This window comes from Parambassis ranga, chromosome 13 (assembly GCF_900634625.1).
Source record: "Parambassis ranga chromosome 13, fParRan2.1, whole genome shotgun sequence".
Lineage (NCBI taxonomy): Eukaryota > Metazoa > Chordata > Actinopteri > Ambassidae > Parambassis > Parambassis ranga.
The window spans coordinates 17,251,048-17,272,513 of NC_041033.1; the positions used below are offsets into that span (position 1 = coordinate 17,251,048).

The 21,466-nt window shown below is 42.8% G+C and overlaps 2 protein-coding genes across 2 annotated transcripts; one reads left to right on the forward strand and one right to left on the reverse strand.

Moving 5' to 3' along the window:
- Positions 1 to 1,765: 1,765 nt before the first annotated feature.
- On the reverse strand, positions 1,766 to 17,431 carry col26a1 (collagen, type XXVI, alpha 1). The gene is made up of 14 exons (XM_028420110.1): positions 17,107 to 17,431; positions 16,848 to 16,970; positions 16,559 to 16,662; positions 7,616 to 7,677; positions 7,388 to 7,514; positions 6,819 to 6,917; positions 6,587 to 6,706; positions 4,255 to 4,323; positions 3,386 to 3,438; positions 3,231 to 3,293; positions 2,759 to 2,794; positions 2,622 to 2,666; positions 2,459 to 2,543; positions 1,766 to 1,905 (listed from the first exon to the last, which is right to left on the reverse strand). The coding sequence occupies exons 1-14, from the start codon at positions 17,277 to 17,279 to the stop codon at positions 1,766 to 1,768; spliced, it is 1,299 nt and encodes a 432-aa protein (XP_028275911.1). The 5' UTR covers positions 17,280 to 17,431.
- Positions 17,432 to 18,387: 956 nt separating this feature from the next.
- srprb (SRP receptor subunit beta) lies at positions 18,388 to 21,032 on the forward strand. The gene is made up of 7 exons (XM_028419887.1): positions 18,388 to 18,618; positions 18,933 to 19,027; positions 19,143 to 19,220; positions 19,291 to 19,373; positions 19,456 to 19,592; positions 19,694 to 19,748; positions 20,123 to 21,032. Exons 1-7 carry the CDS (start codon positions 18,450 to 18,452, stop codon positions 20,331 to 20,333), a joined length of 828 nt encoding a protein of 275 aa, XP_028275688.1. The 5' UTR covers positions 18,388 to 18,449; the 3' UTR covers positions 20,334 to 21,032.
- Positions 21,033 to 21,466: the final 434 nt, after the last annotated feature.

Below are 21,466 nucleotides of genomic sequence, written 5' to 3' on the forward strand. Positions count from 1 at the left end.
AGGAGGAGGGGAGAGGGTACATGAGGAGGGAGACAGAAACAGGCAGGCATAACACAGATGAAAGGATGCATAAAGAGGCCAGAGTGGTGTATGACAATGATACATAACCGCACTTATCTCCCTGATCTGATGAGCTAATTGAATGGCAAAAGTCAGCTGTGTGTTTGCAACAACGTGCGTGAACCCTCTCTTTAAACCTGACAGCTCTTTTTTTGTCAGGATTTAAAAGAAGAAACACCTACGTGCTACAAGGTAAATCAGATGTTTACCAACTTCTCTCAGGATGTAGCCGGTAACCTTGACTACAAGAACTTGGGTCACATGATCAACCATGCACAAAGAAGACAAAGAGCAAGGAGAGAAATGAAAAAGAACTGATGGAGGAGGAGCTTCTTTTTTTCCCCCTCCTGTAAATAGTCATTTCATGCTGTGAGAGTGTAAATATAAAACAGTGACTCAGTGAAATTAACCCTTTTGTTGTTGTAACTTTAATCTTACTTAGCATAGATAAATATCTGCTGAGTACAATGTTTGGCAAATGAAATAGCAAAGCATTATTTAGTGTACAACATACACGCCACAGAACAGCAGTGACTGAAAAACAACTGATCATTCGCCACCAGTTTTTGGTCAATTTACACACATGTAACTAATTACAGCTCCCCGCAGAAGTGAGTCACAGCATCTACAGCAGCTTTTTCAAGAAGTAAAAAGAACTGTTCTTCATGTCTTTGGTAGGATTACTACTTACTAACTTCTAGCAGCTGGTGATGATAAAAAACAGGAAGCTACACTCAATTTTTAAAGGTAACATCTTTAGCTTTGAATAAACTCAAATGGTTTTCCTGTTGAGCGTCAGGTCTAAGATGAAACGACATGATTTTAGCATCGTCACAGAGAATGTTTTTTGCTCTGACTCTCAGTCAGAAAACATATAAGCATGTTTCCAGAAATGCTTTTTACATATGACTGCTGTAATGCAGGAAACACACACATTTCAGAAACCAACAGCTGGGTCTCTCAGAGACTTATTATACAATAATCATATCAGTTTGGAGAGAAACCTCCCAGGCTTTTTACGAAGCGGTCGATGTACTCCTGTCAGGTTTGGTGCTTTGTCAGCCATTTGAAGGTGTGCTAGGGTTTTCCAGGCCAAAAAAATTCAACCCTTTCTTTCCCTTTTTTCTTTCCAGATGTTCGCTCACGACATGTGCTTTTCATTTCACCTAACTTTATTTTAAGCAGATTTTCTTGGCAGTTCGTCGTGCCTTACCTCAGCATTAACAAGGCAGAGAGACAGAATGAAGAGAGAGGAAGAAATATATTTGACAGGCGCACAAGATGAACCTCGAGGTCACTCCAAGAATGTGTTTGACGCTAAATAGTAGATTTTCAGTCCAGGTTGTGAGGAGCTCTGAGCTTTGCAACATCAGCCAAGGCAACTGACGTGTCTTTTATCTGAGGAAAGACAGATGCCAAAACCCTCATAACACTTTATGAGCTTATATTTCACTGTACGACACCGTGTAAATGCTGCTGCTGAGGGTGGAAAAAAAGCCTTTCATGTGGATGAAATGCTCAACATCTCATGTCTAAAAAGAACTTCATTTTTACAACACAACTCACATGTGTGACAGTTACACAAAAACAGATACAACAAATACAAGTATGAGAAAAAAAGGAAACAAAAATCATATGTCCAGTTATGCAAAATGTGCAACATCCTTCACAATAATCAACACAAATGCAAAGTACACCGATTCTCTTAAAGGGGCACTCGTCTTTGTCTGTCCCCATGTGCTGCACTTTCAGGAAGTGTTTGAACAGGCTGACGGCGTTTGGTCTTCAGGGTGGAGAACGACAACGGGTCGGAAATGCTGCCAAATCCTGATCCTTCAGAGCTCTCTGTGTAAACCAACGGAAAACAACAACAATCAGCAGGGAAACACTGTTTTAATGAGAACATTTGGGCTTTTTTGGAAACAGTTGGCTTCTTGGAGAAGAGTGATGAGAGCACTGTCGTGTCTGTTTATAAAGTATGAAGCTATAGCCAGCAGACTACAAGGAGATGGACCATGAAGCATTGTTAGGTTTGGTGTTCAATCTGTAAATAAGCAGTAAACATGACCTTTTGTGCCTCATTGGTAAGAAGCAATAACCTCCTGGTTGCTTGGCAACTGCTCAGAGCCAAGCATACAGCAAGCAAAATGAGTTTTAGAGATGCTAGGAGGCAGACTTTGTTTCCTTCTGTCAGTGCCAGGCTAGCTGCTGGGTAGATCATTGACTGTACATAAAGATGGACAAACCCTGGTGGACATCACCCACAGGTTGCAAGAGGAGCTGTTTTGGAGGTTAGAGCACTTGTGTCAGCACCATCGCCACCACCACCAAGTGCATTTCCCTAAAACGTCAAATTATCCTTTTAACATGCTCATTCTTCTTGTGTTGCCTTTCTCACCATGAACGCCAATCATGTGTTCCAGAATCAGGACCCTCTCTGCCAGGATCTTCAGGGCCTCCCTGAGCTGCTGCACAGCTTCACCCTGCACAGCACCACCATGTTTATTTACAATCATGGGTTTCAAATGAGCCCAGGAGAAACAGACACTAATGTCTCTTACCTCATTCAAGCCTGTTCCTGGCTCTCCTTTTGGCCCTGGCGCTCCCTGGGAACACATAAGGAAATTATCTTGTTATCTGTTTGTGTGTGTGTGTGTGTGTGTGCACCTTTCATGCAACACAATGACCTGATACTTACAGGTAGGCCCTGCTCGCCCGCTACACCTGGAGGTCCCTGAATAACAGAAAAAAATAACTTAGAACTCCTGGTCACACACACACACATTTTACAGTTCTTGCATTCCTTATCCCTCCAGCTAATCTGCCTCTTCACCAGATCTCCCATCTTAAATCATGCTAGTAGAGGAAGGGGATCAGGTTTAAAGACAGAGGCCCGCTAGAGAGCGGACTACAGAGGGGACCCGACATGGCTGCCCTGATTAGTGAGGCCTGGCCTTGGATAAGAGAAAGAGAGCGGAGGATTAGTCACGGCTTGGAGTGAGGCTTTGAAGAAAAGCTCGCTCACCTTTAATGTGTTTAAGATTGCATGACAGCTAGGGCCATTTACAAAACGTAGAACAAAAACCATTTTGATAGTTCGTCAGAATCAAATATGTTCAGCCAGCCTGATAATCCAATAATGAGGACGAATTTTTGTAAAGCAGCCTCACCCTTTCCCCTGGATCTCCTTTAGGCCCAGGATAGCCGGGCTTGCCCAGGAGACCTTCTTTGCCCTTATGCCAGACAGCCAGACAGACAGAAAGATGCATATTAGTGATGCCAGTCATACAATCATATTCACATTAATCTACTATCAGGGACTCACATCCTGTCCAGGCAGACCTGGAATCCCCGCAGGCCCTCTTGCTCCTGCGGGACCTGTGGTGTCAGTCAAACAAGAAACAAAAACAAGCGAGGTGAAATGTTTAACTTTGTGCTGCAATATCAAAATTCAATTCAGTCAATTTAACACAGATAAACTTGTTTCAGAAATCATATTATTCTATGAGATAGATTTGTCAGGGTTTACAGAATAAACACACAATTAACCCCTGAACCCTCCTCAGTGTTTCTCAACAGAAATCCTGAAACAGTCACACATACATAGAGGTGGTGAATGATAAGTCTGTGGCCTAAGGCAGAAGGAGGAGGTGAAGTACACAGCAGCTTCGACCTCCTGACATTTGTGATAGTTCTATTTTTAATGATATCATTAACCTCGCAAAGCAGCTGGTTTGTGTGATCACAAACGCACATGGAGTGATTTAGACCAGCAGTTATTTGCAGTTTTGTCCTGGTGTTCTGATTGGCTGAATTTAGGCTCGCTGTGATGGATAGTGGTTCCTCCAAACATTTGTTTTTTATTTGACTTCACAGATGTTTTTACAACAAACCATCTGGTCTGTCAGGTTAATTGAATGTTAGAATTCAGAAGCCCACATCCCCGCCATGCTGTAAGAAGGAGCGGCCTCCCTTAGTGACGTCCACGGATGATCACAGGAAGAAAGCAGAAGCACCACTAATATATATTTTGTGCTATTTGTTGGGACGTCTTCTTGTACATCCTCTAATCCACCATGACATGTTGTCCTTTTTTCGGGAATGTAAACATTGTGAGCTTGGACAACGTGGGGTCAAATCTCATGACACAACACACATGTTTCATTGACAGCAGATAACAGATAATGTTCATACCTGAGGGGCCGACAGGACCAACTGGACCGGGAGGCCCAGCGACTATCTCAGGATGGATGGGGTTCTCCTCTGCGGAGGGGTAAGAAAAAAAAACCTGACTGAGCAGCTGAGCTAAACGTATTACAACAGTGTTTTCATGTGATAAATCATCAGTTAATGTGGAGCTATGAAAGTATTTTCACTGACAACAATGTGGAAACTTTAATTATACATTTTTATTTTTAGTTCTATATTGAAAATGATAGAAAATTATCAGACTCTTTCTCTGACCTAAATGTGCACTCTGCTTTCATTAATGAACGCAGCAAAGTGACTCACAGGCTGTGTGTGACTCACAGGCCACAACAAAGCAACCTGCCAGTTATTTAATTATTCAGTGCTAAAGCTTCTGTAAAATATAAGAATCACTGTACAGTCAGTTTTACTCTGATTACCTTAAATCCTGGTATTAAACCATGGTACATTGCTCATTCTCAGCATTAAAAAAACAACAGTGCTGTGTCTCCTATGTTTATATTCGTTATTAGTTTCATTTCTCTCTGTCTTATATTTGGCTTTTTTTACCATCTCCAATTTTTGGTTTCTCATTAGAATGCATCAAACATCGGTCTAGAGGGTTGGAGGTTTTTGTCAGAAACTGGTGCCGAGCTGACCAAACAATTGCCCATCATCATTCGTTAATTCTGCTACAGGGAAGACTTCATGCTCTCTGCAATCAGGAGGAAAACCATTTGCATAAACCTGCACTATAGGACTGTATATGGTATATGGTAGAGAGAGACTCAAACAGCTCAATCCTCGGGGTATTTCTTTTCAGCCTGAGGGAAGAGTGAAGACATCAGGGGGTCCCTGTTCAGGCTGCAGAGTTTCACCAGCAGTCAACAGTTGGATTCCATCCACTGTGACACTGACCGACAGGAGCAGCTGGTCAGTCTGAAAGAGCTCCCATTTAATGGAGCAGCAAATGCTCAGACATGATCTATGGTCATACAAAACACACACGAGGTGGAAGTCATATCTTGTTCCCAGCATGTAGCCTGTTTTAAAGTACACTTGTAAGTATAAATTTTGTTTGAAACCGCGCCACACTTCCTCACCACTTTAACATATGCGCAGCGTCAGTCTTCTCCCCCGTGTTGAGACAGCACTGTTACATTATGGCAGCAGTCCACAGAAAGGGTCTAGAAGGAGCAGATTTCCCTCTGGAACTAATTTTCTAATGCTACAGCCTCCTCGAGTCTGGCTGCCTCCCTAAGAAACTCCACATGAGTGGCAGACCATCTCCTCCCTCCTTCAAAGCCAGCCCTGCTTTTGGCTCGGGGCCGTGGCCAGTTCCCCCAAAACGCAGACTGTTGTGCTGACAGCTAACAAATTAGGCCTGATTTACAGCCAGTTGGCCCCCCTCAGCTTACATGGTCCCACAGACCCAAATCTACATAGTTCCAGACCCGCAGACACAGTCCCAGGCTCAGAAAGGCAGACGCAGCCAAAAGCCTAATCAGAGCCAGCAGTCCTCATGAGGTAATGATTATAACACAGGCTCCTACTGCCTCCCTGTGGTAAAAACAGCACTCAGCACGAGAGGTTCATCTCTGTCTTCTGTGTTTAAAAACATATACAGCACATCAGAGAGAGCAGTGATTTCATGTTAATGTTCATTATGAAGGTTTGATCCATGTCTTCACAGATTCCTGCAGGAAGCACACAGAAAAATGAAGCTGCACCAAACTGCACATTATCTCTTTTTATAACCGATCTGGTCTGTTTTAACAACCTGGGATGATCTTGTGATTTATACTGGAGTATTCGGCTCCTTTGTTGATGGTGGTGTTAAATGAGGTTGCAGTAAACAGTGGCTCAGCAACAACAAAACACACAGAAACAATTAAACTAAATCTATGCCAGCCGTGCTCAGGAAAAGAAACAATACCCTGTCCATTACAGATTTAAGTCCTTCACTTAAAAAGCTACAGTTTGACTCTCTGTACCTCCACCTGTCCCACTTTCAAATCATTTTCCATAAAACATTTTGGCCCGTGTTCCTGTTCCGCCTGACAAATTGATTTCTGAGAAATGAACAGAAAGAATTTTTGCAGAGATGTGTGTGTGAAGCAGATTGTAAGAAGGACTGTGAAAATGGACGTGTAGTTTTGGCATCGATTCAAACCATCCACACACAAAAGAAAAAAAATCCTGAGTGCTTGAAATGTTTAGGGTCAGAATCGAACCACGTGTATAAGATCTGCCTCCATTATGCTCTCATTTAAGCCCATCTGGGACAATTTAGCTCTAAGTTACTGTAAAGCAGCAAATTTGAGGTGGAACAACTTACCTTGATGGTCCATGTGAAAAACGTCACCCCGGATTTGGGTGAGAGAGGGACTCATCCCTGGAGGGCCCGGTGGACCAGGAGGGCCAGGGAGACCTATCTCTCCTGGGAGACCTCTGTCCCCTGTTGGCCCTGAAAAACCAAACAATGAGTGCAATAATTCTATTTCAAAAACGCCCCCTGAGAGCCTCCAAACCAACTTCAACGGACTTAAAGGAGGGTTTTTTTTTCTTACCAACAGGTCCTGGTAATCCTGCTCCTCCAGTCGGACCAGGCAGTCCAGCAGAACCTGGAAGCCCTGGAGGTCCAATGGGCCCTGGAGGACCTCTACCACCTAAAAAAAAAAGAAACCAGAGGGTCAGAGTCAGCCTCCATGTGTATATCTCCACAGACTGCTGCAGATGATAATAAAAGCTGAAAACGCTTATCAACAATCTGTAAAAATCATCATCGGTCTATCACTGAGCTAATCTCTTTTCTGTCTGAGACCAGCTGGATGTCCTGAATCACAAAATATCCTTTCTACAGCATGAACAAATGGAACATACCAGAACACAAGCAACATGTCAGTGAGGAAAACTGGCTGTAAGGCAAATGTTTCACCTTTGGATTATCAACTAATCAGAGTATTTTCTTGATTCTTGATTAATCAGTCAATGATTTCATGGATAAAAACTTTAAAAGCTTTAAATCAAGAGTTCAAACCAGTCCCGGAATCCTGAAGCTGTACAGTTACTGCTGCCTAATCTCTAGCCATCAGACTCCACCACATATTTTCAGAAATAAGCTGTGACGTGTGGACACCTGGAGGCAGGTACGATGGTGGGCCAAGCGGAGTGGGTTGGGGCGTGTCCACCTCGTTGTTGGAGGAGCCCACAGGTGAACTACTGAGCGTGGGCAGAGATGAGCGTCCATCTTCTAACAGTCTGAGCTGGAAGAGGAGCAGCAGACATCAGGCACATTGGTTAAATATAAAGTCAGCATTGTACAGATAATTTGTGTTGTCGGATTATTCTGAGAATTAGGATTTACCTTTGATTCGATGGCATTTATTCTGCTGTTCATGTCACTGAATGTGGTGCAGTTCAAACACTCTGTAAGAAAGACATCAGAAATGTTTATTTTCTACATTTCTCTTCTTCTCCATCTGTATTTTCACCTCTCCTCTGTCTCTGCCTGTCTCTCTCTCTCTCTTTTTATAATCCTGGCATCATTGGTAGTGTCTCACGCGGAGCAGGTCAGGCCAAGATACACAAGAACAATGCCCATCAAACCAGACCCAGGAATTTATTAGGAATGCCTTCTTAAATCATGTCACTCACACACAGAATAAATATTATTGGACTCCTCATGAAATTCTCTCTCTCTCACACATACACTATCTTGTATCCTGACTCTGCATGTTTTCTGTCTGTCTGCCCACTCACACTGATGGCCTGCATGAATTCACATCCTCCTCCAGATACCAAAACATTTTTTTGCATCACACCAACACAGTATTCACACCAACACATCACACAACAGAGGATTGTGTACTTCCAAAATGCAACCAGATGTAGAAAAAGTATATGTACTGGTATAAATACTAAATACATACTAAATATTATGATAGTATGGACACTGGAACATGGCGTTCAGTCATTATAGTGTTTGCTGGCCATAAATAATACTTAACAATAAGAAATTTAGGAAAATGTGTCAACAAATGGATGATTGAAAATGAACATTTTTAAATCTGTAAAAATATTTTTGTGCATGTGCCGTGTTGAAATCTACGTCTACCACAAACTTTTTTCCACACTCATCTGTTTTGGACACTCTGGTCATCTTCTTACAAATTATACCATTTTAGTCACCACTAAACCGCAGATAGACGTTCAGTATGTATATACATTTCTGGCCGTGTAGCAATTTTGGATCTTTTACACGAGCTGTAATCCAAAACAGAGTTTCATAGAAAACCCTGTGTTTGTTCTAAATCTGAGCCTTCCCCTGGTGTATGGCTCATAAGGAGTCTGGAATGTCAGCTGTCAGTCCCACAGATGGGACCCACCCACATTGTGGTCATAGCAGGGATACCTAGAACGAGGAGCAACTGGTGCTCATAAATAACGCGACAACAAAAATGACCCAAACAGCTCTGGTCTGCCTAAATCGTCGTCTCCGACCGCAGCACACAGAGCACTGATGGGAGCCGCTGTGGTTTCTGCTTCATCTGAAATAGGACTGGATGAATGTCTGTACCATGTCTGTGTCTCCACAGTCATATACAGTTTCTGGATGCTTCATTCCAGCATCCTGAATCTGGCCCTGGAGCGCAGCTACAAATGTAAACAACAACAGTTGTTGTTCAAGACACATGAAACACAAATACTGAGAGCTGTCCACCCAAAAAATGACTCCACATAAGCTGGTTGTTGTGTCTGGGTGAATGTGTCTGGGTGAAGTGAAGCAAATCATGAGCTGCACAATGTGAGCATTGATGAGACGAAATGTCTTCATCTTGTCCACAGTTATTCATCATCATCCACCCAAACGAAGTCTCCACCCTCGGACACTCTTCACTGTTAAACAGTACATCAATCTGTGATGCATTCCAAGAGTTATTCTGTGATGATGTGCTGACATTCACTGTGCGTCTCAGTCTGGCGGTAGGTCGGGGGGTCAGGATATCTTAACAACGTCAAGACAGACTTCAGGACTTTTATGGTTCCCAAATGAATCATCTTAAAGACCTCGGTGATCATCTAACTTCATCACTAGTGCTATTATTTCAGTTCAAACTTAGGTTTCAGCTGTACTTGGGTAATATTTGGCAACGTTGTTGGCAAATATTCACAAAAATATTGTATTCAAATCTAAATTAGGGATGCACGATATTATCGTCAGATATTGGTCTAAAATTTAAATGAATGGTGCCTGCATGGTAGGTAACAGTTTTCCTTGTAAAATGTGTTTGATGTTAAGAATTGAATCTTGCAATACGCCCATATGTTCACTGTGTACACGTGTTGTATCTGTCGGAGGTGTTTTGGACCTGGTTTCTTTGTGGGGACATGTTGAAAAGGGACAAGCATGTATGAAAGTGTTTAGTGTCAGAAGCCGCTCTGCTTTGACATCACTTCAACACAAGTTTCTACCCAACTAAATAAGTTAAACTCACTGTAAAGTTCTCTGTAATTAGGTGGTAAAATATATGAATATCTCGGCATCTGTAATAAGCCAAAAGGAGTAGAACAGTATCAGGATATTAGATACCGTCACAAAAATTAAATTTCATGTATATCTAACTCTTTATTCTGGCATGGCTGTAGATTATTGGTTTTATTTGGTGTTGCATGCAACAATTTAAGAAGCCTGCTGTGTCAAAATGCAAAAGTGTTTTTACTGATGCCTAGCTGTGTGGTCAGAAGTAATGAGCGTCATTGCCTCTCCCATCATGGCTTCTCCTGTGACCTAAACTTCACTGCTAATGAGCTAACTTGTCCAATCTGCATCTTATGTCTAATGAGAGCCAGAAATAAACCCGACATACCTAATTATGTCATAAACACACACCACAGGAAAACACCAGAACTAAGTCAACCTACCATAAATGTGAACCAGAGCAAAACATTTTTTTTTTTTTTTTCTAAAGGTAGCGGGCAAGATTTCCGTTGCTACAGTTGGAATTTAATTATGTTGGGTTAGAAAACCAAACTTCCGCTGTGCTCGGGCCGATGTTTAGAGCAGGACCACAGCTATAGAGTCTGTTTGGATCCATAATTACACCATGGCAACGTAAGACAGGGTTATTTTTCTTGGATTGCGCTCAGCTCATGGGAAAGATTCAGAATTGTGTTGTCTTTAGTGGGAAGCCAAATAAACAGAAAGAATAGAGAACATTTCTGCTCCAAGCAAGGATTCGTTTGTTCAAACGTGTTTTTTTTTATGCTACATTTGATATTACTGGAAACTGTGATGTAATTAAAAGGAGCAACGCTTTATTTTAATTTACATGTGTGTTCAAAGTCACACATAAAATGCAATTAATAGAAATAGATTGCAGAGTAACAAACCATGGAAATGAATTATATGCACATAAATAACATTGGAAGCTGAGCCATATGTGATTAGCAGTGAAAACTGAGACGAGACGAGAGCAGGCTTGGATCAGACTCGATGCTTAAATAGGACGGAGGATAAACCATCAGTTAAACATCAGAAGAATGAAAATAAAGACCATTTTTCATCAAGGGAATGAATCATCCTGCCCATTATTACATGATCTACAGTACAAGACAGCACAGGATATTTTGGCAACGTGACAGTCAGACTGCGGGCATAGTCTGTTGAGACAGCTACATTTCCTACATTAGACCTGGATGCAGATCAAATAATTCACTCTCATTTTTTTCCTTTTTTTTCGCACACCCACAGAGACAACCTCAACCACAAAACAAACCGTGACGCACACAGCTGGGGACAGTCATTTTGAATTGCACTAAATACTTGCTCTGTCTGAATGTGTGAACCTTACAGAAGGATGATGTATCGAAACATCTTCTTGGACCATCTCATGAGCTGCTGTCACATCACCAAACAAACACACACAAGTGTGTGCCCAGTGTGTGTGTCTGCATCTGTGTGTGTGTGTGTGTGTGTGTGCAGACCATAGACAGCCTGGCTTCGTCCCAGAAGCCTGTTGTGTGTGTATCGGCCCCAGCCAGCAAGTGGTCAGCTATTGCTGGCATGAAGAACAGCTGGCACAGGACACACACCCACACACACAGACAGACAGACACACACACACACACTCTTCCAGCCACAAACTCTCACTCACTAAATCACACACCCACTTTGACCGCAGTGGCTCGTTCAAGATGGTGAATGAAGGTTTTTTTTTTAAACCCTAAATGTCTCGCAGTCTGTCCACAGTGGGACTATTTAGCATTTTTCACCATGATGCCAGCTGACAGGCCACACACTGTTTCTACAAACTTTGCAAGTAAGAAATACTCGGCAATTAGTGAAACTTCCCTCTGCATCCTACACATGGTGTCATTATTTCAAGTGAGATATGGGTAATGACTAAATAATGGAACCACACAACGAGGCTCTACTATTCATCTGACACTCAGCAGGCGCAGTTATGATGCGGCGACAAACTGAATCTCTTCCAGACTGAGAATCATACACGTAATTTCTCTGTTATTGCCTCATGTTGCCAGAATGGATCCGCTCATCCCATCTCGCAGCATCGTCCGGCCCTTTCTGCCAACTTCAGTGCACGGCTGCTCTGCTGCTGCTGCTGTTAAAATGTTAGCAACACATCAGTCACAGTTAGAGATGGATGACCCTGCTGGTCCACAGACATACAGTCATCGTCATGCTATGAGACGATGCCGTGTGAATATGTGTGAGGGGACATGATTGCATGGTGATCAGATGAGAGCAATATTTGAGGCTTTCCACAACGACCGAAATGGAGGAAGAAAGGCAGGAAAAATAGAATCTTTACAGATTCTGTTTAAGTTGAGGACACATGAATGCCACAGCTAAGAGACACATCAGAAATATAGTTAAAACAGGCGCTAAAACTGTGCAGCAGAATACAGTTGATGATAGTATGACTTACTATTGGTTTGAAGATGGTTCAGCCACACAGCTGCACAGATTCAGTCACCATGAGTTATCCTGCAATCATGTTTAAAATCTGGTGCCATTTCTAGCTCGACGTGTGGTTTTGAGTTATTGTCACAAAACTGTCGGGATCGTGATTCATCTGGTGCAGTGCTCTCTCAACCTATCTTCACAAATGACAGCCACATTCACTCAGTTTTCACCAAGAAGGCTCGCAGTCATGTTTCTGCGAGGCTGACATACATGCATTTAAAAAAAAAGAAGTGCTTTGGTTTGAACCTCCTGCTTTATAGCTCCTTTTCAGTTTCTGTCAGATTTTAGGTCATATTTTCATCTTTTCATCAGGTGTTGCGTGGTTGTGACCTGTCCTAATGTCCGGCTATGTTTGTGTTTGCAACTCTGGACAATTATGAACACAGTACAAGTAATGTGCAGTTGCTTGCTTCCAACAAAAACAACCACAAAACTTCATCATACACATTCTAAGCTCATAAACGGGAAGTTCCCAGCATCATGGATAAAGACACCATGGACACATATGGCGCTCCTTGACCTCAGAAACCTTTCTAGGAGCGTTTTTTTTAAGCACTTTACCTGCATAAACAGATGTGTGGAGCTGTGGACAGACAGACAGCAGGGGAAATGGAAAGATAGCATTGAAAGGCAGGAAAAAAGTGCTGATAAGCTGGTGAAAGAAATGAAAAAGCACAGAAGGAGAATGAACAGAGCTTCATCCATCAGGGAGATCGGACCGTGGAGCAGGAACAGCTGAGCTATCCCATAGCTCCCAGCAGGTCAAAGGGCACACTCTGACCTATATTGAAGCGCAACCAGGGATGTAACAGAGACATCAGTCATATCCTCACACACTGCACATGTGGTATAAGGTTCTGTTTTATCACTTTACTCCAAGGAGAGCAGAGCGGGAGATCTAAAGGACGTAGGAAGTTAGATAAAGGAAAGGAATAAGATAAAGGGGCCGGCAGTGGCAAGAAACAGCAAGGGCAAAAAATGGGATGATAAAACGGAAAGAATTCAAAGGTATTTTTTAATGATATATCATAGCTGCTGTTAAAGATAATCCCTCTAACAATAGGATTTTAACACACTTCCTTCATTTCCTGCTACAGCTGCAGAAGGGAAGTGGTGACTGTAGCAGCTGCATTAACAAATTAACACGTTTGACATCCTAATCTTTCAGCCACATTTTTACTTCTTTAAAAAAAAGCTTCTTCTCCTGAGCTTTCTGCATGAGATCAAAGGTTGCCTCTCTCATCAGGGGAGGTCCTGCCGCTAATTCCTTTAAGATTATGCTTCCTCCCACACATGCAGTCGATAGCCACAATCCCTACAGTTAATATGATCATGTGTGCAGATAGGTGCTGTGGTGCGCTGCTGTGACAGGGCAAGGGGGGCAGGGAGGAGTGGGGGGGGTGGGAGTGCAAGGAAATTACGAACACATTTCTCCCAAATGTGTTCCATGCCGTCATGTGTTAGCACAGCTCTGCTGAAAGCAAAATGTAAATCTTGCACTTGATGCACTGTACACAGCCAGCACAAACCCGACTTGTCAAATATATTGACGGGTCAGGGGTGTCAACCAAATGCGGCGCATGAAAAACACACTTTTTCCATTAGCAAACGCACAAAAATCCAGGCTTTCACACCAGCTCGGCCTTATAGTTTGGCTAAGAGCTGGAGGACTTTGAGAGTCTTATATTGACTACCACTGTTTACACTGAAAGCATGCACTGATGCAGAAACCTGCAAAAGCCAAAAACCAGATCAGACTGGGACAGATTCAAACAATTTTGAGGTGTATTTTAAGGTGACACAACCAGTGTTGATCTTGCTGTGCATCCCCCTCCGGTCGTGTAAATAAGTGCATGTGAAATCTGCTGATTCACGTGCAACAGGAAAATGGCAGAGAAGCTTGTTTCCTTTCTTAAACCTAACCAAGTAGCCAAGTGTGATTAAAAACAGCCTCTTTGTGTCATCTACAATGCATGAAATATTAATGTGATCCCAGCAGAACAAAAGAAAAACGTGTTCCAGATCATAATTATACATTTTCTGTTGTTATTATCTGAGAAATAATAATTGCTGTCAGGCAGAGTCTGATGCAGAAGAGCGGTGTGCAGAGGTGAGAGGAATGAGCATCCTCTCAGCTTACACAGGCTTAACTCTCTTCATGTCCTCTGTCTCTACATCTCTGAGGGCCTCGCAGGCCTCTGAAGTGGAGCCAGTGCCCTATTAAACTAAACCCAGAGGTGATGTCATCTTCATTGGTTAAAGCTGATAAAAAAATGTGGCTCAAATCCACACTGCTGCAGTTTTCTGCTACACAAAGCTGCATGTTCAGTGTTGGCTGAGTGACATGAAGACCCAGAGAGAAATGCACAAACACACACAGAATTCTATTATCAGCCAGCACTGTTTGCCATTTAGGGAAACACACTTACATTGACTTTCTTGCCAGGAGTTACGTGAGAAGATACTGTGCGCCATTATGAAGCCAGAAGATGATAACAATAATTTATTTCACCAATGAGCAGCGTCAGTGGTATTTTTAATCTATATATAATATAATCTGAAGACGTCTGTGCTTCCAAATTGTTCTCTGGTGGCAGAACAGCCATCACCTCTGAGGGATCCCTGATATACATTCATGCAATATCTGAATTCACCAAGGTCTTTTTAATGGGAAGAACAAGTCTTTGTTTCGGAGCTGTAGCCTGATCTTGGCACAGTCACGTATGTTACAAAGACCTGGTGGAGGAGTGTCATGCTCATTAATCTCAGCGAGGCAACTTTCCCACAGAATTGTTTCTTTGCTCTGCTGCCGTCTGGGCAGCTTGTAGCAGCTGGAGCCTGGTGGGACAGACACACTCGTCATTCTTTCTCTTCTCTTCTCTTCTCTTCTCTTCTCTTCTCTTCTCTTCTCTTCTCTTCTCTTCTCTTCTCTTCTCTTCTCTTCTCTTCTCTTCTCACACCTTGTCGTTAAACATGTGCACTAACTTTCTCTCCTCAGTGTCCTCCTCGTCTCTCCTCTGCCAGCTCTGCCTCCACTCCACCACAGTGTGAAGCAGACTGTCAGTGACATCAGCCTCTGTCTTATAAGGTCTCCTCACTGAGTCCAATCTGGCCCTGCATCTCTCCATATGGAGGCGATTTTCCCGCTGCTCCATAGCCATTACAAAGTGCAAATACATTTCAGCAAACATTAAATAAACAGCTCGATTACTTCTTCACACTCCTGCAACCACTTTGGTCTTTAAGTGAACCATAATCTCTGGCATTACAGTCTCAGCGGATACGTCTATGTGCTAATCTTTGTGCAGAATAATATTCACAGCCAGGCGTGGAGAATAATGGCTACCAAAGGCTTTGTAATAATGTCTGTGTTTATCCCAGCTGCACTACAATGTGTTTTTATGGTAAATTTTGCCCATCCAAGTGCAACAATGAATAATCCTGCAAAATGGAACAAGGTGTGGTGATTATGACCAATAAGCAAAATGAGCTTATTGAGGTAACTGTTAATTTTGGACTAATTTAAACAGGCTGTGCCAGTGTTTTTCAATGACACACTAATTTATGACCCTGCTCAAAAAGGTGGGTGCACTAAAAAAATGAAATAAAAACAATAACTGTACACTTTAAACAGCTGCTGCAGCCTCAGCGCGGCATTAGACCTCCATCCACCCTCCTGCTCTGTTTCTTCAGGCTGGCTGCGGTGGCACATCCCTGGGTGAAAATTTTGGTCTTTGCTGGGCTCAGACTCTGTGGTCTGTGGTATCCACAGGCAGCACTGCCCATTGCTTGGACACAAACTACCTCCCACTTTAAAAGCTGCTCTGCTGGAAGATCCTCTAAACTTTTTTCATTCATCATTTTGACTATTATTGCCATGATGATATTCAGACAGACAGATCTGCCCTCTCTGCTGTAAGGAGTAACATGAGTGATTGTGAATGTGTTGAAAGAATGGCTATAAAAAGAAGAGGTACAAAACCTCAAGCACGGGAACCCTGTCAGCTGTTGTTTCCCTGCAGCCCCTATTCCCAAAAGGAATCCAACTTAGCCTTAATTCAAATGACTTCACAATGATATCAAGCAGCCAGAGAGCTCCACAGTAGCACAATTAGTAAGCAACCCAGCTTATATCATGGAACATAAAAAACAAAGCGCTGATGTGGGTAACACTGCCTGGTGCTGCTAAAAAGACACAGATGGGTTCAGGAAGAACACATGGCCTTGATTTCAGTCTTTGGGAAGAATTAGCCTCTGATAACACTGTCTGCAGCTCCTCTAGCACAACTTCTGAGAAACATGTGAAAAAAAGAAACCCACCTTCACGGCACTCTTCTCCCACAAACCCCGGGCAGCACCTCCACTCCAGCGAGGTGACTTGCTTGTAGGCGACCTTGAACGACGGCCTGATCACGGTCCTGTAGCTGCAAAACAGACACTGAGTTCAGGAACATGTGTCACAGCACAAATTAGGAAAGCATAAATAATTCAAGACAAAGGCTCTGTGGGGCCCTTTAATGGTGCCCCTGTCACCCTGCAGAAACCCCAGCAGAACATGAATGATGGTAAAACAGTATCAGCATCACAGGCAGTATAGCTGTGAGGGTACCTGACAATTTTGGCACAGGGTCCTGGCCATCTGCAGCCCTGAAACACTCTCTGCACTGTGGTCTCTGTCCCATTGTGCACCTGACAAGATACTGTTTTGGAAACAGTATACTGACACCAATTCCTAAAAGGCAGAAATAAGAGGGGCTGTTATGAATGTAAATGAGAGACGGTGCATCCAGTACAGCTATTGGAAACATCCCACACTATAAAATCTGCTTGCATTTGATCCTAAAGTGTCATCACCAACATGAGCGCACCTGAGTTGGGTACGGGACCCGGTACCTGGCGGTCCCGTGCTGCCGCTCTGCTCCGATTTAATGCGCTGCCGCTGCACAGTGATGCCGGGAAAGCGATAAACAAACCCGGTTCCAAGCGAAGGACTGACCAAACTTATCCACACGCACAGCGCGTAAAGGGAAAAAGTCCCCATCTCTGCTTGCTTTATCCAAACAGAGATATCCAGAGGTACCGTCGCGTTTCAAGTAAATCCTAAAGTTCTAAGTCCCTCTGTGATCTGCAGTATCGGAGGTGGAACGGAGAAAGAAGCCTAAACAAATCTCACTAAAATGATAAACGCGTTGGTCATCTCTCCTCCCCAAGAAGGAGAAACACGCAGACCATCTCCCGAGCCCAGAATGAATGACACAGAGCCTCTTCCTATAGAATAATTTGGCTTTCAGACGTTTGACATCGTAGCGAGGGCTGAGGAGTCAAATATCCAGTGTGCGTAAAAGGCGCGCTGAGTGTGAGGGCTGGAGACGGAGTGCGTAAAAGCGCATCTGGTCCAGATCGAAAACCTCAGAGAGCCCTCAGCATTCATATAGAATAATGTGGCCAGAAGTGGACCCACAGTTACTGAGGTCCAGTGCATGTTGAATCGCTTATGATCTGTCTGTTTTGTTTCTATTATCCGGGTTCATATCCCTGTGGGCATTTTTTTTTTACTTTAGGACTAGCCTGGATAACACAGCCAAGTCTCTGTCATTTGTATCATTTCATCAAATAGCAGAATATTTTATATTTTATAGGCGTAGTAGTAAGCTATTTAACACTTAATGAACAATAAAGAACAAATGAACATAAAGATTAAGAAACAGAACAAAAGATTGAATGAAGCTGTTTGTCTTTAATTATAGTCCAATGGAAGCGCAGTTCTACCCAAGGAATAAAAGCACTGAGACATTTTAGACGTAATTTTATCTGACATTCAAAGTTCCCCTTGTAGTTACATTTTGAATTTTGTACACGAATTTGTATTGTTACACCATAATGCTGATTTAGTAGATGACACTGTGACATATCTGAGTGGAATATGTGCCAGTTTTAGATTAAGTACCTCCTATATTTGTCTACATCATAATGTCCATCTATTAAGTGAATGTTTTTATTTTAATTTTATGTTTTCTACCCTCACTTTTCTTTATAACAACAAGCTTCCATATTTTTGGAGTTGTAAATTGGGGTAGCTTCATAATTTACCTGGCTCTGAGCAGCTATGAGATTGCTCGGGTCGGTAGCGCCCTCTGCTGGCTGTTCATGGTACCTGCAGGCTTTAGAAGGAAGGAGACGTGTCCCAGTTTAGATTAGCCTGAACGGACTGATGGAGGCGGACAGTACCGGTACCACCATGGCAGAAAAGGCAGACGCTGAAATGGCAGAAAACCCCTTTGAACCTTACATTGAATCTTTTCGCCAACAGCTGGAAGACCAAGACCCCGTTTTTCTGATCGGAGTCATCGTCGCTTTGGCGGTTGTTGTCATCACATGTGGTGAGAAGTTAGCTCTGAAGTTAGCGTGTTAGCTTAGCAGGCTAGGCCGAGCTGGTAGCTTAGCACGGTTAGCTATAAAGTGTCAAGCTGCTGGTTCAGTCAGCAGGATGTACGGTGTTTATATTTCATTTCTTAGGATTGTTTAGTAAGTAAATTGAGCTGCGTTCGCCGAATTGTCAAGATACGACGCTAACAGCTAAGCTAAAGGGAACGTCAACAACAGCTGTCATTCAAACTTCAGGTTAAAACACACGAACGGTGTTGTTGACACGTTAAGGATCAGGTCGGTGATGCTGTCTGCCTTTTCTCTGCAGTGTTCCTGAAGTACTTTCTCACCAGTAAAACTGTCCAGAGTGCAGTGCTGCTGGTGGGACTGTGTGACTCTGGGAAAACCCTCCTGTTCAGCCGGGTGAGTTGAACCATTGTAGCCGTCGCCACGTTGCTTGTCACGGGATGCTCAGCTGATGAGAAGCTGGTGTTTGGTGATATTTCCTTAACATATTGTCTTTATCATGTTTTAACAGCTGCTGTCAGGAAAGTTCAAGCGGACGCAGACCTCCATCACAGACAGCAGTGCTCCATACAAAGCCAAAAATGACAAGGTGAGTTCAGGACAGTGCATAAATCTGAAGTCTATGAGTGTGAGTTACAGCTGCTTCCTCCTGTAACCAGGGCAGCATCTGGACTCTGATAGACCTGCCAGGGCATGACAGTCTCCGACATCAGTACCTGGAGAAGTTCAAGTCTGCAGCCAGGTAAGAGCGGAACCTTTTTGATTATGCATTATGTAAATCTACGTGTTATCTCATCCTCGCTTCTTCCTGCACGTCTCCACAGGGCGATTGTGTTTGTGGTGGACAGCGCTATCTTCCAGAAGGAAGTGAGAGACGTGGCGGAGTTTCTGTATGTGTTACTGACGGATGCAGTGATCTCCAGAAACAGCCCAGCTCTCCTGGTAGCATGCAATAAACAAGGTTCAACAATCATTTGTTTTTGTCTTGAAAATCACCTCATGATTTAAGCCCATGCTGCTTGTAATATGACGCAGATTTTAACCTGTCTGTTTATTTGATAGACATCACCATGGCAAAATCTGCAAAACTGATTCAACAGCAGCTGGAAAAGGAACTGTAAGTAACTCTTATTTAGCAATATTTATTAAAATAGTCCAGAATCACAGCAACAGTAGTTTCTGCCATGTCCGAGATTCTTTATGTAGTTATTTGGGGCATCTTTACATGTTGTATTTCACATGTGAAGACAAAACACACATCTTTGATTACTAGCGTACTACATTTCTAGCACTGGTGCTGCTAATTGTTATTCTATTGATCATCAGTGTGTGGGTTTTTGGATGAACTGGGTATAATAACACTATATTAATTGATTTATTTATTTGATAAGTCTTCATCCAGACCCATAAAATACTTAACGACATCCTTGTATATTTGTTAGACAACAAGTATGTTAAGAAGCTTAAGCAGCATCTCTTGTTCTCTCACAGAAACACATTGAGAGTGACTCGCTCTGCAGCGCTGAGCTCTCAGGACGGCTCTGTGGGTGGCAGTCTGTATCTGGGGAAAAAGGGCAAGGACTTTGAGTTCAGCCAGCTGCCCATAAAGGTGGAGTTCCTGGAGTGCAGCGTCCGGGGCACCAAGGGCGAAGAGGGAGAAGCAGACATTGAGAGCCTGGAGAAGAGCCTGGCTAAACTGTGAACTCAGCAGCTCGACGCCCTCAGTGCACCGTCTGCCTTAAAGGGCACAAAAACCTCAGATCCAACCACCTCAATGTTTACCCTCACCTCAGTAATCAGAAGAGGGGTTTGGGTCAACGTCAGCCTTTAAACTCCATTTAGACCTGGACACCTTATGAAAGGATTGTAATGGTGAGAGACTTTCAATCAGATGTACTAAATAAGATTATTTTGTGGATGTTTTGGACATTTGTCAGGTTGCTCTGCAGTGCTGAAAATGATCATGTTTATTCAGCATAAGTCTTGAACTGTGAACAAGAAAAAACAGCTTAAAAAACACATCAGGCGCTTATAATTTCATTAAATGGTTTCACTAGTTTTATTCTAAGCTCGTCTGATTTAATTTGAGCTGTAGGAAATAGACATGATTTGTATCTATTCCTAGATCTAAGGACTGTCTGCCTGGTGCCTCTTTTCTGAAACATGTTTTGCTTGTTTGCAGGAACTGACGGTTCTCGTTTGTGAACGTGTTGCATGAATACAGTGCATTTGCTATGAATTTACTGACATTTTGTTTTTGTGTATAAGAAACATCCACTATTAAGTGTGACACCTGATTGTGACGCAAATCATGAACACACAATTATGACAGAGATTACATGTTGCAGATGTGCAAAATGATTGTTGTTCACACAATATTTTGAAGCTTCATTTTCCTTAATTTCCCTGCACCGTGTTCATAGTCCTTTCTTAGTGGTAACTGATCTGTTCACAGCCGTTTCTATGCAGACTTTATGTCGCATGAACCCACGTGTACTTGGAAAGAAAACGTGTCAAAATGTTTGTGGTAGTCAGATCAAATGGGGCCTGCACTGACTCCTGCAGCAGCAAACAGGACTTATTCATTACACAGAAATCTTGCTCTACCACAAAATTAAATGAGCTAGTGGGATGTCTGTTCACCAAAAGATATTTTATATTGTGTGGCAGTATAGTATCGCTGTTTTTAGATGTCTTAAGGAACTCTGGTTTTTGTCTGGCACCCAGTTTGGATTTTAGCACCACAGACTTACACACAAAAACATATTTCCCCCGTCAGATGTGGTAGTTTTATAGTCCAGGGGCGACATTTTTCTTAAAGGACCACGCAATAAA

What these genes read in the sequence shown, in the direction of transcription:
- col26a1 (XM_028420110.1), bottom strand. Translation starts at nt 17,279, where the DNA reads ATGGGGACTTTTTCCCTTTACGCGCTGTGCGTGTGGATAAGTTTGGTC. An exon ending in TGGTCCTGTCGGCCCCTCAG is followed by an intron (nt 3,439 to 4,254) that starts GTATGAACATTA and finishes CTGACACCACAG; the next exon opens with GTCCCGCAGGAGCAAGAGGG. An exon ending in CGGGCGAGCAGGGCCTACCT is followed by an intron (nt 2,667 to 2,758) that starts GTAAGTATCAGG and finishes ATGTGTTCCCAG; the next exon opens with GGAGCGCCAGGGCCAAAAGG.
- srprb (XM_028419887.1), top strand. Translation starts at nt 18,450, where the DNA reads ATGGAGGCGGACAGTACCGGTACCACCATGGCAGAAAAGGCAGACGCT. An exon ending in AAACCCTCCTGTTCAGCCGG is followed by an intron (nt 19,028 to 19,142) that starts GTGAGTTGAACC and finishes ATGTTTTAACAG; the next exon opens with CTGCTGTCAGGAAAGTTCAA. An exon ending in CAGCAGCTGGAAAAGGAACT is followed by an intron (nt 19,749 to 20,122) that starts GTAAGTAACTCT and finishes GTTCTCTCACAG; the next exon opens with AAACACATTGAGAGTGACTC.